The sequence below is a fragment of the Poromitra crassiceps genome (genome assembly GCF_964638095.1).
Source record: "Poromitra crassiceps genome assembly, chromosome: 30".
Classification (NCBI taxonomy): domain Eukaryota; kingdom Metazoa; phylum Chordata; class Actinopteri; order Beryciformes; family Melamphaidae; genus Poromitra; species Poromitra crassiceps.
In genome coordinates, this window is record NC_139652.1 from 1,839,084 (window position 1) to 1,857,449 (window position 18,366).

At 47.3% G+C, this 18,366-nt stretch overlaps 1 protein-coding gene across 1 annotated transcript in view; it reads left to right on the forward strand.

The window, feature by feature from the left end:
• Positions 1–18,366, forward strand: part of ptprbl (protein tyrosine phosphatase receptor type B, like) — a 53,118-nt gene that overhangs the window by 8,781 nt on the left and 25,971 nt on the right. Inside the window, exons 5-16 of the mRNA XM_083663246.1 lie at positions 788–1,054; positions 1,829–2,095; positions 4,105–4,368; positions 5,121–5,384; positions 7,815–8,078; positions 8,852–9,115; positions 9,860–10,129; positions 11,137–11,400; positions 12,631–12,900; positions 14,357–14,641; positions 15,834–16,112; positions 18,055–18,204. Of these exons, the coding sequence (XP_083519372.1) occupies positions 788–1,054; positions 1,829–2,095; positions 4,105–4,368; positions 5,121–5,384; positions 7,815–8,078; positions 8,852–9,115; positions 9,860–10,129; positions 11,137–11,400; positions 12,631–12,900; positions 14,357–14,641; positions 15,834–16,112; positions 18,055–18,204 (3,108 nt within the window). The remainder of the gene's footprint in view (positions 1–787; positions 1,055–1,828; positions 2,096–4,104; positions 4,369–5,120; positions 5,385–7,814; positions 8,079–8,851; positions 9,116–9,859; positions 10,130–11,136; positions 11,401–12,630; positions 12,901–14,356; positions 14,642–15,833; positions 16,113–18,054; positions 18,205–18,366) is intronic.

Sequence of the window (18,366 nt, forward strand, 5' to 3'; positions counted from 1 at the left end):
TAACATGTTGCAACACCTTCAGTATTACAGTTTTCAAGGAGCTGTCCACACACACACACACATACACACACACATGCACACACACACACACACACACACACACACACACACACACACACCAATCATTCAAGGAGCTGTCCATCAGCACCACACAGATGTCAGAAATGACAAGCAAGGGGCTGTCTGTAACAGGCTAATTAACAAATGATTAATAAATAACGGTATCCTTCAACAATGGAAAAATGCATTCTCATAACAATTTGACATCCAATATCAGATCCAAACAAAATCCAAATATCAGAAGAAAGCCCATTAAATCGATAGGGTTACAAATAAACACAAACCCAATATAAAGATGATGTAAAGATGAAACTTCAATTCAAGCAAAAGCAATAACATCAAAGAAACAAAAATCATACTTTTTCAAGTATGATTTTTCAAAATCTTTCAAAAAAAAAAATTGAAATTTTTTTTTTTTTTGTTTTTTTTTTTTTTTTAAATCATACTTTTTTGGAAATGATTTGGCGGCCCACTTGCAATACCTTCGCGGCCCACCAGGGGGCCGCGGCCCACAGGTTGGGAATCACTGGTTTAAGATATACAATCAAGTCTGTGGTGCATTTGTTATGATTCCTGTTTGCTGTCATGTTGTGCTGCAAAAGGTGCTTTGTGGTTTTAGGTTAACATTACGTAACGTTAGCTAAGTAACCTGGATAAGTTACCTAACATAAGCTAGCAAGCACCAATACTCATCGCTGTGCCCTACTCCCCCCCCCCTCCCGCCCAGCCCCTCGGCCGGTGCAGCAGCTGGTCGTCCGTCACAGCGATGAGACCACTCTGAGCGTCCTGTGGAACCGCCCGGTGGGCGAGTGGGAAGGCTTCAGCGTGGTCCTCAGACACGGCCAGCCTGCCGCCCTGCTGTCTGAGAAGACGCTCCCTTGGGAGGCCAGAGAGTGCACCTTCAACATCCTCACCCCAGGACGCCTGTACGCCGTCACCGTCACCACCAACAGCAGCAACCTGAGCAGCTCAGCCTCTGTGACCGGATGGACCAGTGAGTCATTCTTTACCCATTGAGACAGAAAGAAAGGTCAGAGCTGGATCAGGGCAGACAGAGGATGAAAGTCTGGTTTTGCCCATTTAAAGGTCCCGTTTCATGCTATTTGAACTGTATAAAATAGGGTCCATAACATTCCATGAAGGTTAGAAGAACCCCTATGGTCAATCAGTCCCAGTAACCCCTACTCATCTCAGCCATTCTCTAAGGCTGCTTTTCTCACTGGGAACGATTGCTTTCGTTCCGTTCCGTTCCGTTCCGTTCCGTTCCGTTCCGTTCCGTTCCGTTCCGTTCCGTTCCGTTCCGTTCCGTTCCACACCGGGGCACGATTGCCCCCCCTCCCCTCTCCCCCGCTGGTCAGCTTTCACATTACAACATTTCTTCCGCGCTCGGAAACAGAACTAGAATTTATCCTTGCCCGTGTGTGTTGTCTATGTGGTTTGGAACGGTTGGCTTTCACATTCGCAAGTGTTCCGTGCCCGGGCACGCCAACAGGTTCCCTGTTGCGCGGCTGGGCGCAGAACGGAACGGAACGGAACGTTCTACACACTCATCAAACGTTCCAAAATTGGGGTCAATTTGGGGACAAGTGTGCTCGGGAACGGTACCGGGGCGCCAGTGAGAAAGCAGCCTAAGTCTCTCTCTCTCTCTGTCTCTCTCTGTCTCTCTCTCTCTCTCTCTCTCTCTCTCTGTCTCTCTCTCTCTCTCTCTCTCTCTCTCTCTCTCTCTGTCTCCTTCTCTATGTCTCTCTGTCTCTGTCTCTCCTCTCAGCTCCAGCCCAGGTGACCAGTCTGCGGGTGTCTAATGGCGGCAGCACCGACAGCCTGGAGGCGCAGTGGGCGCGTGCGGCGGGGGAGCTGGACTCGTACCGCGTGCTGCTGGTCCACGACAGCGTGGTCATCAAGAACCAGAGCGTGGGGGCCGACACCACGGGCCTGAGCTTCCCCGGCCTGCGGCCCGGCGCCCTCTACAGAGTGGTGCTGACCACTGCACGAGCCGGACACACCTCCAGGCAGAGCGTGGCTGAGGGACGCACCGGTAACACAGAGAGGCCGGCTGGGGTCCAGTTAGACATCACTTTTTTTTCGCAGCAGCCATTTTGTGTCTCAAAGGCAGGAAGTAACACAGGTGCATCCAAAACATTAACGCGGGCCTCGGCATTGGAACAGCTAAATGGATTGGAAGCTGTAAACCCTCATTGATGTTTTGCTTGCACCTGTGTTACTTCCTGGCCTTTAGACACAAAATGGCTGCTGTAAAAAAAATGACAATTAATGATGAGGTGGGCCTGGGGTGGGGTTCAACTAAGGTTAGGGGTTCAACTCCCTGTACATGGATCCCTATGGGGAACTTCTTTCATGTGTGGACTGTAAAAAAACAAACATTTGCCGACCAATCAAAACAGCTGATCTTGATGTACTGCTTATCTAATGCAAAGCGACCTAATCATGGTCCTTCCCATAGAAAGTGTTGCCCCTCCCCCTGATAAGAATGACTAGCAAATCTATTCATATGCAGATTAGTGTGTGACGTGATGACTTTTTGAGCAGCCAATAAATAGCTCCTTCCTTGGAAAAGAGACAGTGAGTGAGGTGCCAGTAGAGTGACAGTAGAGACAGTAGAGACAGTAGAGTGAGGTGACAGTAGAGTGACAGTAGAGACAGTAGAGTGACAGTAGAGACAGTAGAGTGACAGTAGAGACAGTAGAGTGACAGTAGAGACAGTAGAGTGAGGTGCCATTGAGCAAGGCACTAAACCGCAGCACTGGAGCTGCTCATTAGCCAACAACAGTAGAAGCCTGTAGGTTTCGCTTTGTGAATGTGAAGCAGAGCATTGTTGTTGTTGGAAAATAGCATGTTCACTTTCTCTGAATCAATAAGTTTAACTAACACAAGTTTAAAGTTTTAAATAACTCAAAGTTGACCCTGTGCATCAAGTCATCTTTCATTTCATGTAGTGATTTCACTCCAATTTTGAAGTAAAAAAACAAACAGCAATTCAATGTCAAAATGCTGGAATGTGTGGCTGTCTGTCGCTACAACACAATAGAGTGTCACTTCTGCACCTCTGGTCGGTGACTGACCGTTTGCATGTCAAACTAACTGGAGGATATTATTGAAGACTCTCTTATCTGATGCAACAAGAACTTTCCTGGAATGTTCAGGAAGTGTCGACCACACAACAACAAAAGCGCCAAGGTCCGTCTATCAAAGACTTCCTGCCAGGCGAGGGGAAGAGGACGAGGTTCCCCTCTGCATTGTTGAATTCCAACAAGAAGGCTTTACTGCCACTGGGAAATATTTGAGCATATTTGCGACGGCACCGAAGACTTCTAAATGATCAAACAAATATAACGCAATGCATCATGGGTCTTCTAAATGATCAAACAAACATCAATATAACGCAATGCATGATGGGTCTTCTAAATGATCAAACAAATATAACGCAATGCATCATGGGTCTTCTAAATGATCAAACAAATATAACGCAATGCATCATGGGTCAGATGCCAGAGAGGATTAGGAATCTGGAAAATGTGGTATAGAAAAGAAGAAATAAACCAAAATATTTACATCAATTATAATATAACATTATAAAACTTTATGACTGCTGAATTTTGCAGTTTGGTGTATTTTCTCTCTGTCTGCATGGTGTAACGCACAGATGAAAGCAGCAAGTTTGCAGGTTGTCAGAGGGCATTCTGGGAAACGTAGGAAAGCACAAGCTGAAGTAGTAGACGAGGCAGGTTGAGGGAAAGTGGACACAGAGTTTAATGCCCCCCTCCCTTACATGTAGATCTTGAAAAAGCATCTCTTTCAGAGATTTCTGAAAACTATGTTTCTGATGCGTGCTCTATAGGTGCTTTATCGGCGTGGAATGCAAAAGTACATATTGCCAAATCAAAGTCAACAAATTCAAATGAAATTCTCATTTCATATATTCTCTCTCCCTCTCTCTCGCTCTCTGCCTCTGTCTTTCTCTCTCTGTGTCTTTCTCTCTATCTCTCTCTCTCTGTCTGTCTCTCTCTCCCTCTCCCTCACTCTCAGTCCCAGCTGCAGTCGGCGAGGTAACGGTCAGTAACAACGGTCGTATGGACTTCCTGAGCGTGTCGTGGCGCCCGGCGCCCGGGGACGTCGACGGGTACCTGGTGACGCTGCGAGACCGGGAGAAGACGGTGCACACGCACGCCGTCTCCAAGTCCAGCCCCGAGTGCGTCTTCAACTCGCTGGTGTCCGGACGCCTCTACAACATCTCCATCACCTCCCGCAGCGGCCTCTACCAAAACCACACCGTGGTCCAGGAGCGCACGCGTGAGTTGGCTGCACGCCTCAGCGCTTCTAGGGGAAGACATCAAGTTGGTTTGTGGATAGTGGAGAAATATGGAAAGTAACTAAGTACATTATTAGGAGAGACTTCAGGGATTTGGTCCTAAAGTATACTGGAGCACACGGATAATGCAATAGACTTTATTCGACACCCAAGTGCATCAGAGTCAAAAGCGTCCAAAAAATACATTTGAAAAACTCAACAGCAATGTCTCTTTCCAGAAATCATGACTCAGTTACTCAAGATAATAAACACCGAACCGGTCAAATAACAATGGTTCCTACATGAAACTGGGTCACGATTTCTGGGAAGAGACATTGCTGTTGAGTTTTTCAAATGCATTTTTTGATGCTTTGAGCACGACAAGTGCTGGATGGCCAGAGTGCCATCGCCATAGGTGTCACGCAAACTGAAACAACAAAACTGAAATCTTAGAGATTATCACTTTAAACTAAAAACAAACAAACAAACAAAATCGCAAGTGACCCTAATCATCTTTGGTAATATTAAATTGTGTGTGGTGTAAAAAATATATTTTATTTTCTTTCTTTATTTTTATTTTATTTCAGGCGACCCTATTTGAATTCCAGGTGACCCCACTTAGGGTCGCGACCCTAAGTTTGGGACGTTCGAGTTGATAACATCCTAAACTGGAGGCTACGATGAAGCATGTTTCTGACGTCTTAACAGAAATGTGACAGAACATATAAACTGTCCTCCCTCCTCCCCCCTTCAGAGCCGTCCAGGGTCCAGAACCCCACGGCGACGCACGCCGCCCGGGACGACTACCTGAGGGTGTACTGGCGCCACGCGGCCGGAGACTTTGACTTCTACCAGGTGGTCATCAAACACAACAACATCTTCCACCAGAACCAGACGGTCGCCAAGACCCAGAACGAGTGCGTGTTCAGCGGGCTAGTCCCCGGCCGCCTCTACACTGTGCAGGTCAGCACCTGGAGCGGCAGCTACGAAACCAGCATCTCCACTGACGGCAGGACCTGTGAGTGAACATGTACAAATAGTAGGCAATGACTGTAGGCTGACAAAATGATAACTTTAACAGACTTCAGGTGATGATTATACAGTATGTATTCTTTTTGTGTGTATGGGTCTATTACGGAAAGTGAGAAAAAGTCTGATCTGAATTGTTTTCTCTCAGAGGTGATTTTTGTTTTTGTTTTTGTTGTTGTTGTTGTTGTTGTTGTTGTTGTTGTTGTTGTTGTTGTTGTTGTTGTTGTACATATATATAAATTGTTGTACATATATTGTGTACCAATTATGTACCTTGTGTTTAAAGTGCATGGAGAAATTAAAACTCACCTGGAAGAAAATAAATAAATAATGCGTTTAGTCCCATTTAGAACATGGGGTAGGGGTGCCCTCGTGTGGCCGAAATCAGTATTACAACAACAAAGACAGCAAAAAGTCACCATGCTTAATTGTTTCACACATGAAACTACTACTACTTCTACTACTACTACCAATAATAATAATAATTATTATTATTATTATTATTGTTAGTATTAATAAGGAACTCAGAAAGTTTATCCTGGCAAAGCTGTTCTTAAGTCATACTGTAGGCTAAACAGGACACAGAATCATCAAACTTGAAAATGGACCACCAGATTTTCTTTTCTCTCTCACTTGCCTGTCATAGTGGATTCTATAGCTTTTTGTAATCGACATCAATAAAATCACAAACATTTTAAGTTGAATTGATTTCTTGATCCTTAGGATTTGAAATCCAGTCTCTATCTCTGCAGCTGCCTGAAAAAAGTCATGAGAATCCTGGGAATATACAGTCATAGTTTTTTCCGTTAACTACCTAAACAACATGAGCCAAAAGTAGTTCACTACTGAAAAAGCTACTGAGATTTGAATACCACCCAACTACCACCCAACTACTGCAAATTGTAGTTAAAGGAGAACTTACCTCCAAAACACTTTTTTTCAGCTTTTAACCAATATATATGACTTTGGGGGTGATGTGTGAAGAATTCTGGTCAGAATTTCCACATTTGACACCAAACTGTTGCCATTTTACCATTTGTATCATTTTTCAGCAGCATATCTGGCATAAGCGCCCTCTAAGGGTCAAAGACTGCTTTTTTTTCTTTTCTCAAATGAATGGGAGATTAGGGGCACACTGACGTCACAGTGCCCCCAAAGACTATGGGATTTCAAGATAATTACTCCCCTACCCCCCCTGTACCCTTTCAGCTCCTCAGAACTCCAAGCCTATTCTTATTGAAGTTTGCTCTTAAAATACTGAACCAAACGTCGTCAAAGTTGGCACATGTCTTAATTATAGTTAGTTTCCCGCTGAATGTGTCATTACTTTATTGATATCTTACCTGGATAAGCTCGAATGATGATGTTTATATTATCAGTCCGAGTTGCAAGCACTGTCTCCAGCCCAGGCAGGCAGGCGGGAGCGAGCGGGAGAGAGTCGTACTGTAAACCTCATGCACTAGCTCCAAGCTCCGCGGGCGCGCGCAGCAGAGCTGGGCTCTCTCGGACTCGGCCAGAGCAGAGAGAGCACAGTCTGACATTTCCGCGGCTATCAGTCCGACTTGGAAGCACTGTCTCTCGGCCAGTCAAACGGGAGAGGAAATGTCAGCAGAGTAGAGCGACTGGGGACTGGGGGGGGGGGGGGGGGGGGGGGGGGGGGGTTGACTCGCTGTGTGCGAGCACGAGCTGCTGTGTGCTCAGGCAGCGGGGACGCGCGGGCAGTGAGAGGCGGGGGCTTTGAAGAGGAGAAGAGCTCTGCGCTGCCTCTCCTGCACCCTGAGAGGAAAAATGCTGCTGTCATGCTGTAAATCACGAAAAGCCCCAAAACGCAAATTAAAAACGGATTTCATTGCGCGGTTTATCTCTAGTTAGACGAGGGAATTACGTGGAGAAATCTCGCATTGTGTTACCCCAGAGCGAGAGGTTTGTCCTATTGTGGGTGTGCTGCTGTTAACGAGCCCATGTCACTTTGCTCCCGTAACGTAGTTTGAGTAGTTTCCATAGAGATACATGCAGAAAAATAATTAAATTTCTAGTTCGCCACTGAATTACCAAATTGATATAACTTAAAACCATTTTCAGATTTTCTGTTTCCATACAGACCAACAGCGTTGGTTAGTTGTTGATATTTATAGAGATATTGCCCCTCTCAAATAAATTATTTTTGAGGCAGTAGGCAAACTGTAATGGCGTCGATTTCCGAAAAAGAATCTCGACTCGAACACAGCCAAAGAGTCCAGTATAGACAAGAGCATATGTCATTTCTTGTTTTTTTCCATAGGTATTTTCAAATCACTGTTCTAATACATATCTAGGGGGTAAGTCCTCCTTTAAACTAAGTCAACTACATGTAGTTAACTCCCCAACACTGTTCATAAGTTCTTGAGAGACTGACCCGTGCTGTGGTTCCTCCATGCAGTCCCGGCGGCGGTGCGCTCCTTGTCTCTGGCGGGCCGTGGCACAGAGACCCTGCGGGTGAGGTGGGCCTCCGCCCCGGGCGACGTGGACCACTACGAGGTGCAGCTGCTGTTCAACGACATGAAGGTGTTCCCGCCCCTCACGCTGGGCGCCGGGGTGGGCGAGTGCCTCCTGTCCTCCCTCACGCCCGGACGCCTCTACAACATCCTGCTCTCCACCTTCAGCGGCCCCAACCAGCGGGCACAGTTCATCGAGGGGCGCACAGGTGAGTGACACGTTACGCAACACGTCCACCTGGAACACACTTAGAAGAGCTTTCAAACCATAACGAAGCTGACACACACAAATCACATCATCACACACACACACACACACACACACACACACACACACACACACACACACACACACACACACACACAAACAAATCATAGTTCACTTCACTGGCTGATTGTAACTCTACTCACCAGTGTGCTGCTCCAGAGTTCACTGACTGAGTCAAACTGCGCTCACTCTGTGTGATGCTCCACTCTGGAGCTCCATGTTGCTGAACCTGTGTTGAGGGATTTTGGCCCCTAATTAGCCATTTTTGCTCATTAAAAAATCAAAAAACGGCTCCTTTAGGTCAGCTGCAGGGGTGCTCTTCACACTTCCTGAAAGATTCAGCGCTATCGCACGTAAAATGCCATAGCTGTGGCCGAACACAACTCTGCTCACTCTCGCACACACACACACACACACACACACACACACACACACACACACACACACACACACACACACACACACACACACATACACACACCCACACACACACACACACACACAAACACACACACACACACACACACACACACACACACACACACACACACTCGTATTACAGGATGCCTACTAGAGCAGCGTGCGATCACCATGAAAGATACTCTGTTTTCCACAAAGTAAAAGTAATGGGAGTTCATTTCACCGGGACTTTAAAAAGAAAATACCTCTAGGGGGAGCTCTAGCTGAAGCCTGGAGTGTGTGTCCTCTCCCCAGTGCCCAGCAAAGTGAAGAACATCCACGTGAACAACAACGGTGCTCACAGCAGCCTGTCTGTGAGCTGGACGGCGGGGCAGGGCGACGTGGACGGCTACCGGGTGTTTCTGTACCGGCAGAACCAGCAGCTGGACCTCAGGCCCGTGCAGAAGAGCCAGACGGAGCTGAGCTTCGGCTCTCTGCGCCCGGGTCAGCGGTACACCGTCACCGTGCAGTCGTCCAGCGGAGAGCTAACCAACAACATCAGCGCCAGCGGCCGCACAGGTCAGAGCAGAACATACACCGCTCAGACGCCTGCTGCACACCAACTGCAAATATGCCATTTTCTTTTTCTGACTGGATTTGGTTGTTTATGTCTTGAAGGGGTCTCAATTCATGACCCTTTGGATCACTGAGCCATGTTCATGAGTGGCTGTTGATGAGCATGATAGTGGCTTCAAAACTCTATTTTATTATTAGTATTTGATGCTGACCTACATTGTTTTCTCTCCTGTGTTTATGATTCCCCCTCATTTTTAATGAACACTTGGCCCTCTTACGGTCAAGAGTCAAAATACCTGACGAGGATGAAATGAATGACTCACCCCAAAAAGCCTTCTCTTGACCTTGCTGCGCACGTGGTAAAGAGTAACTAGAAAAAAGACAAATATCCTGGCACCCCCCCCCCCCCACACACACACACACACCCACACACACACCTGGCAAAACCTGTTTCACCTGTTTTCACAGATGACAAGAAGATCTAGAAAGATGATCCTGGCAAAACTTTTTTACCACTTGTTTTAAGTCATAAACGCAGGAGAGAAAACTTTGATCAGACTTTGAAAATGGATCACCAGATTTAGTTTTTGTCTCTCACTTGCCTCTCAAGGCTTCCGTAGAATATATATATAACCTTTTTCTACGCAGCATTGATCAATGAAAGCCCAGCACAATGTAGAGAGGGTGATGATAATGAACTTGATAAAAGATGGGCCAACCAAACGGCTCATTGTATCTCCCTTCCAGTCCCCTCAGCAGTGACGGGTCTGCAGGCAGACAACCTGGAGAGCACGTCCATCCTGGAGCTGAGCTGGCAGGAGGCGCTGGGCGTGGCCGACGGCTACAGCCTGCAGCTGCTGGACGAGAGGGGCGTGCTGCTGGACAACTCCTCTCAGCCCTCCGGACGCAGCAGGCACCGCTTCACACACCTCACCCCCGGGAAGAAGTACCGCGTCCTGGTCCACACCACCAGCGGGGGGGTCCAGAGCCCGGGGGTCACCGCCGAGGCTCGCACACGTAAGAGTCTCTGTTTCCTTGTTGGGCAGGATAATGTTGAGGCTGGGTTCACAGTTCACAGGCCTGCACGATATGAGGAAAATCTGCCATGTGCGATAACATTGTTCAATATAGCGATGACGATACGACTTGCGATAAATAAACAAATATTAAAGTATGCATATTAGCTATACAGTTCCTATGTCTTTCTGCTTTAATAATGCTAACATAGACCCCAAACATAGCCTATGCCCACTGAATAAATAAATGAAATACACACTGACTCTAGCTGAAACTACACACAGCGTGTTTGGGCTTTGGCAGAGGGGCGGTGCGCACTGTTGCAAGGGAAAGGTGTACGCTGGATTTACAACACAAGACAAAATGATCAGATGCTGAGTGGGAATGCATGACGCATGTAAATAAAACCACCTTTGTTATTCATTGCGTTTCAGGCAGTCTTTGTGATGTGTTTATTGCGCATGTTCATATTGCGATGACGATGAAAATACGATTCATTGTGCAGCCCTAGTTCATATGAACGTAGGTGATGTATCAAAAAACACAAAAAACAGACGATGTGCCATGTATTTCAGTGAGACCTACAGTAACTGGTACAACAGCTTTCTTGGATGTGAGCTGTAGGCTGAAAATGAGCCAAAGTATCTGGAAGGACCACAAAAGAATGAGTAGATGTTCCGTAAAAAGTAACTCGGTACTTGATTTAAAAAACAACAACATGTGTTTTAATCTTTTTGTTTTGTTTTAGTTTTTTAGCCACGCCTACTTTTACTTGAGTTCTTCTGCTTGAGTAAAATATTTCATTACTCCTCTTTCTACCTCTGGTTCAGAGTTACATGTAGTCAATAACAATAAATAAATAAGTGAGTGATGGCAAAACAAACAAATAAATACATAAATAAATAAATAAATAAATAAATAAATAAACAAACAAATGAATTAATAAATAAGAGAGTGATGGTAAAATAAATAAATACTGAAAGCCGGCATGCCTCTCTCCCTCTCAGGCCCTGCAGCCGTCACTGACCTGTACGTCAAAACCAACACCACCAGCAGCCTGTCCTTCCAGTGGTCGCCACCGGAGGGCGAGTTTGAGGCGTACGACATCTCTCTGTACCAGGCCGATGACACTCTGCAGGAGAGGAGGCGGGGCCAGCCCAGCACCCAGCTCTGCTCCTTCCATCGCCTCACGCCTGGCGCCCTCTACAGGCTGCTGCTGCTCACACTCAGTGGAGAGCACACCAACGACACTGCCATCTGGGCCAGGACCGGTGAGCTCTGATATTTCCAATGCTTATTTGTAGGTCTGAAAACTCATGAAAAGTCTTAATTGAATTCATGTTGCATTACATTTGTATTGGGAACTAGGAATATCCCGGTTCAAAGGTCAGGTTTCTTACCCCGATCTCGGCGGGTCCTCACCAGCCCGACCTCAAAATCTAAGATGGCAGCTCCACGCATCAACCGTCGTGAAAGTTGTAGTAAATGCTGTTTATTAGCACTTCTGTCGTATGTGTGTCTCATTAAATCAGTTGTACACACACTACTGTACTAACTTCTATCTGTGGATAATAATAATAATCATCATAATGATAATCATCACGCCCGCGAGGCCACGCAGCAGCCGAGCTGTGGGCGAGGCCGCACAGCGGCTGAGCTGCGTATGCGAGCTGCAGGGCGAGGCCGCGCAGCGGGCGAGCCTAGGAATCGATGCCTAGTTAACATCAGTGAGCAGGTTCCCCCTCCCATTTGTGGATGCACACAGAGGACTGCCTCTTTCTGGAGTTCTGCCTTCTGATTGGATAAAGTGCGTTGGTGACCCAGAAACTTGCTCTGCTGTTTACAGAGAAGGAGAGGCACTGTGACACTAAGGCACTAATGCCATAGACCAGATACTCTATAATAGTGATTCCTAACAGAATATAGAGCTGTTTTACATCTATTTTAACACGAAAACATCACTTACAGCACCTTTCAACTCTGACCTACCTACTTAGCACTGACCTTTCAACTCTGACCTACTTAGCGCTGACCTTTCAACTCTGACCTACTTAGCGCTGACCTTTCTCTGCTCGACCTCGTGGAGAGAGAATAGTAGATGGCTTCACATGTGAACGCAGCTTTAAAGTTTCTAAAATAGTCTTTTCTTCAAAACGTGTCTGTGAAATGAAAGCACATGATGCCATGGAGTCTTCTGTGCGGTTTATTGTCCTATCTGGTACTGCAGGTTAAAACAACAGCTAAGTATTTTACTAAGAAACAAGTTAATTCCACAATGCTATTGTGAGAATTGTTGCCTGAATTACTCAAACCCAGGTAGAATGAAGTCTTTTGCTTCTAATAAGTCCAATGATATTCCCCAGTGGCTCTTGCTTACATGACAGCAGTTCTATTGTAGGTAGGACTTAGGTCTGGTGGATCTCTCATGGTCCACTTCATGTTGTAGGTAGGACTTAGGTCTGGTGGATCTCTCATGGTCCACTTCATGCTCTCTCCTCCAGTCCCGGCAGCGGTGACGTCTCTGGAGGCGCAGAGTGGGAACCAGACGGAGGCTCTGGGGGTGACCTGGGAGCAGGCGGGGGGCGAGCTGAGCGGCTACCTGCTCACCCTCTACAACCCCAACGGCACGCGGCAGGCTGAGGGGGCGGAGCTGGGCTCAGACGTCACGCGCTTCCTGTTCCCCGGCCTGGTGCCCGGGCGCCTCTACCAGGCTGTGGTGCTGAGCCGCAGCGGACAGCTGGCCAACGCAGCCAGCACGCCGGGCCGCACGGGTGAGACGCACGCTCTTAACGCCCGTGGCACATCAGTCAAACGTTATCCCCTGCAGATGTTGGGGAATGTTTGATTGGTGTGCCATGGGCTAAACACAGACAAATAGCAAGGATTGAACATGTGGAATCTGACCAAACATCTCCAAACATCTCCAAACATCTCCAAACAAGGGCAGACAGCCATGGCACACCAAAGTGTGCTTGTCTGTGTTTGTCCTTGTTTGTTGTAGAACAGGGATACTTAACTTGCTTTGCCCGGGGGCCACTTTTGTGAAATGATAGAAGGCGAGGGGCCAGTTAATAAACAAACAATATACATTTTTCTGTAGCGGATTGTAGGTTTTTGGGGTGTCAGCCAGAGTTTAGTCTGACAATCTTGTGCACACCGGATAGTTAGTTAGGTTAAGTTAGTTAGGTTACGTACATAAGTGCCTGGGTAGCAAGCAGACGGCGGTATTTGAGAATTTAGATTATTGAAAGATATTCCATATTCCAGACTGAAATGCTATAACAGAAATGGAGTATTGGCCAGAATGACATGAACATTTGGACACTTATTCAGTGGGTATCTTGCATGTTGTGTTCAGGTGCACTGTAAAAAAAAAAAAAAAAAATGTGCAATTCCATCGCCGCGGGTGCAAGTTGAGTATCACTGTTGTAGAATGTTTGAGCGGTGTGCCGTGGACTTTAACACAATGTCATGGAAGTTTGAGAGGTGTTTTCCTGACAGGGGAAGCCAGGGGAATTTGATCACTTCTCTGGGGATGTCAGGGAATATCAGGGAATCTTTTATGTCACTTTACAAAGTTTACAGCTTCATACCAGTCAAACATCTGGACATCATGTTGAAGCCGTTTGATTCAAAAGGCTTCTGCTTAAATGCTTGAAATGTATTTCGTAGACAAATTTAAACAGTGAGGTTGCTAAACAATCTATGGATTTCTGTCCAAACAAGCTACTTTAAAGAATGTAAAATGTAAGTTAGCTAAGATTTGTTTCACACTTTTTGGTCACTGCATAATTCCATCTGTTATTTCATGGTTTTCATCTTTTTTACTATGAGAATGAGAAATAGTCAAATGTAAATAGTAAAAGTAAAGATGTGGTGTTTTCAAACTATCGATACATTACGTATAAACTATTGATACAATACATATAAACTATTGATACATTACATATAAACTATTGATACATTATGTATAAACTATTGATACATTACATATAAACTATTGATACATTATATATACTATACATTATAGTGTATGAAGCAGAATTGTCTTTACAACTTGTTTCACATAAATGGAGAAGTGATGAAATACAGTGATAGACGAAACAGAACAAAGATGCAATAATCATCTGTGCAAGGCTTCATCAAACATCTCACATCTTGTTGAAGCAACGATAAAGCAGGTTTGTTGATGCTATATTTCATCACTCACTCCCCCCCCCCTTCCAGCCCCACGACCTCCCACCTCCTTCCTGTTTGGCGGAGTGACCAACACCTCTCTGGAGATCACGTGGAGCGGCCCCGTCGACTCGGACTACGACGCCTTCGACCTGCAGTGGGCGCCGCGGGACCAGCTGTCCGTCATCAACCCCTACAAAACGCCCACCTCTGGCAGCCGCATCCTGAGGGGCATGTACCCCGGACGGCTGTACAACTTCAGCCTGCGCTCCGTCAGCGGCACCGCGGGGGCCACGCCCACCTACAGCCTGCCCATCCACAAGAGCATCCGCACCAGTAGGTGGCAGCGACACGGCGTGCTACATGCTGATCTTTGGTCACAGGTGATGTCACCGTCGGTGGCGCGTCTATGTGCCGACAGACCGCAGTGCCGACAGTCCGCAATGCCGACAGCCCCCAAGCAGAACCAGCTGAGCGAGGCGGTGTGCAGCGTGTCGGGGGACCGGCTGGAGCTAACCTCTCCCAGCCCCCACGCCTAAACCTAAGCTCTCCCACCCCCCACGCCTAAACCTAACCTCCCCCAGACCCTAACCCTAAACCTAAGCTCTCCCACCCCACCCCCCACGCCTAAACCTAACCTCCCCCAGACCCTAACCCTAAACCTAACCTCTCCCACCCGCCACGCCTAAACCTAATGACGTTGGCGGGCTGTCGGCACTGCGGGTGGTCGGCATAGCGGGTGGACGCCGTCACCGTCTATAGAGAGCCCCTTCATGTCGGGCCCTATAGGAACCAGCGTCTATAGAGAGCCCCTTCAAGTCGGGCCCTATAGGAACCAGCGTCTATAGAGAGCCCCTTCAGGTCGGGCCCTATAGGAACCAGCGTCTATAGAGAGCCCCTTCAGGTCGGGCCCTATAGGAACCAGCGTCTATAGAGAGCCCCTTCAGGTCGGGCCCTATAGGAACCAGCGTCTATAGAGAGCCCCTTCATGTCGGGCCCTATAGGAACCAGCGTCTATAGAGAGCCCCTTCATGTCGGGCCCTATAGGAACCAGCGTCTATAGAGAGCCCCTTCAAGTCGGGCCCTATAGGAACCAGCGTCTATAGAGAGCCCCTTCAGGTCGGGCCCTATAGGAACCAGCGTCTATAGAGAGCCCCTTCAGGTCGGGCCCTATAGGAACCAGCGTCTATAGAGAGCCCCTTCAGGTCGGGCCCTATAGGAACCAGCGTCTATAGAGAGCCCCTTCAGGTCGGGCCCTATAGGAACCAGTACCGGTACGGTGGCCTCATAGCTAGAAGGTCCTGAGTTCGATTCTCGCCTCTGACGCTGTGGGCGCTGGAGTTGTGACCCCCCCATATCTTCAGTGCCTACTGCCCAGGTGGGCTATCTGATAATACCAGGCCGGAGTCCCAGCAAACTAGATAATCTAGTGTCCTATATTTCCATCACTGACAGCAACTTCAATTGTCAAAGTGTGTTTCTGATCTTAATGGCTTTCAAATCTCTGGCACACCCTCCTCTTCTCCAGAACCGGAGCGAGTGCTGGCCTTACACTGCCGGCCCCAGAGCTCCACCTCCATCTTGTGCTCTTGGGCGCCCCCGGAGGCCGACTACGACTCCTACACCATCGAGTGCCTCCACCAGGACTCGCGCACCCTGGTCTACTCCCGCCGCACCGGCCGCCTCTCCACCTCCTACCTGATCACCCAGCTGGAGCCGCACAAGCGCTACAGCGTCCACGTCAAGGTCATCTCTGACAGCATGACCGGAGAGGCCGCGCACGACACTGTGCTCACCATGATCGACCGTGAGTCACACTAGCCCAGCACACAGTCCAACCCCCGCACACAGTCCAACCCCCCCCCCCCCCCCCCCGGCTTTCCTCTGATGACGCGGAAGTGAAGTGAAAAGCTGTAGTTCCTTCAATGGCCACTTGGGGGTCAGGGGCAGTAGGCATTCCCCCCATGTTAAAATGCCTGACTTTGTAACATGATTAAACATCTTTCCAGTTAAGCTGCGTTCACACCGACCTATTAAAGTTTTTCGCTGGCATCGAGTTTACATACAAAGTCAATGCAAACGAGCGATTGAGCGTATATTCGCCTGGGAGAAAAATCGCTGGGCGTCCGAGCGGCAGAGACAGAGCGATAGGGAGAAAATATGCTCGTCGCTCGAGATGAAATATCCCAACTCGAGCGAAAATACGCTGGCATCAGTCGCTCGCTGTTCAACACTGATTGGCTGCCGTGTGAGAGCGAGTCAAGGATCACACTGGCTTGGAACAAACCGCTGGTTAATTGTGTGGCAACAAACCGCATTGACAGGCTGACAGCTGACATGAAGTGAAGTCTGTCCTACCGGTATGGAGCTCGCATTAGGAGCACGCTGATAGGCTTTAGCTTGTAAACAATGACGGTGGCTCGTAGTGGACAAATATCATGACATTGCGTAACGTTATAGCCCCCACATGTCCGTCAATTCGTGTGCCTGTTGATGAGCGATTTAAACACAGCGACAGAGCGATTCCAAAGGGTTGAATCAAGCGACAGAGCGAAAAATAAATATCTCGGTGTGAACACAGCTTTAGGGGCGAAACACGGTTTTGGTCTATATATCTAATTTCACCTTTTCATAACAACTATAGGGGGTGATTTCTTTATATAACTCGCCCGTTTGGAGTAAAATAGATGATAGAAAAGGGGGTGATTGACAGGTCGCCTGTCCAGTGATCGTGCAGCTTGCTGATCACGGACCAATAGCAGGCGGAGCTGCGGCTCTGGGAAACGCCCATCTCACGTGAGCTGCGCATTCCCTCCCACTCTGCTGATGAAAAATCAAGATGGCGACGGCCAACGAATCATCTCCAAAACAAACTCCAAACGGGAGACCAAAATCAATGGGATAGCTCTGTCCATATTTTTAGGTCAGTGGTCTGTATACTCTGGTAGAAGTTTCAACTCCTTTACTCAAGTGAAAGTATAAAAGTACATCTTAATTCTGATTTGGTTTTCTGTTGAGCGTTCCTCTGAATACTAAATGAGAAAGATCTGAAAGATCTCAAATCACTTATGTTAATTCTAGCGGCTGAATTCACAAATCTGTGACTTTCATGGCCACTCCTACTACACGCTTGGAAGGGGAGGTTGAGGGAGGGTAGTTGGTTGCAATTTGCGATCTCACCACTAGATGCCACTCAAGCCTACACACTTGTCCTTTACAGTAATTCACTGGCGTCTTCTCGTTGCTTCTCTCTGTCTCTTTCCCTCATTTGGCTCTTTGATCAGCTGCTTTCCAGATGGAAGCTGTCTGATGCAGAAAAAAAATCAGTTGATGATTTCCCGAAAGTAACAAGTCTGCTTTGAAAAATGTAGTGAGTAGAAAGTAAAAATCTTGAATCTTGAATCTTGAATCTTGAATCGTATAGATTTTTCTTTTGAAATGTAGTGAGTTAGACTTTCACACTTTCTGACTTGCCTTTGTAGTTTAGAGTTTGTTGAGTGATCCATTATACCAGGGCAGGGGTGGCCATGCTCTAACCTCTAATTTATTTTATCACTCCATTTAATTATAGAAAACAAACTGTGCACGTATTCTTCTTTGTTTTTCTTATTTAGGTCCATGAGGGCCGGTTCTGGCCCTATCATGGCCATGTCTGCGTTATACTGTAGGCTGCTGTGGACTTGAAGCACACACGGTGACTTTGTTGACTCCAGAAATGTTGAAATGTAGAGTGCTGTTTGTCCCTCCAGGTCCGCCCCTCCCCCCCCTCAGCACCCGGGTCAGCGACAGGACCGCTGAGGTCACAAAGTCCTCCATTAGCTTTGGCTTCAACTGCAGCTGGTTCAGCGACGTCAATGGAGCCGTCAAGTTCTTCACCGTGGTGGTGACCGAGTCCGAAGGTGGGGAGTCCGGAGTTTTACTGATACAAACATTTCTCGGAAGCAAAGTCACAACACAACAAAACATAATACATCATCTCCTTCATGTTAACCAGGTGCTTAGAAATGTATTGGACATGTGTTGATCTTTTTCCCGCTATACTGACCTAGTATTATTATTTA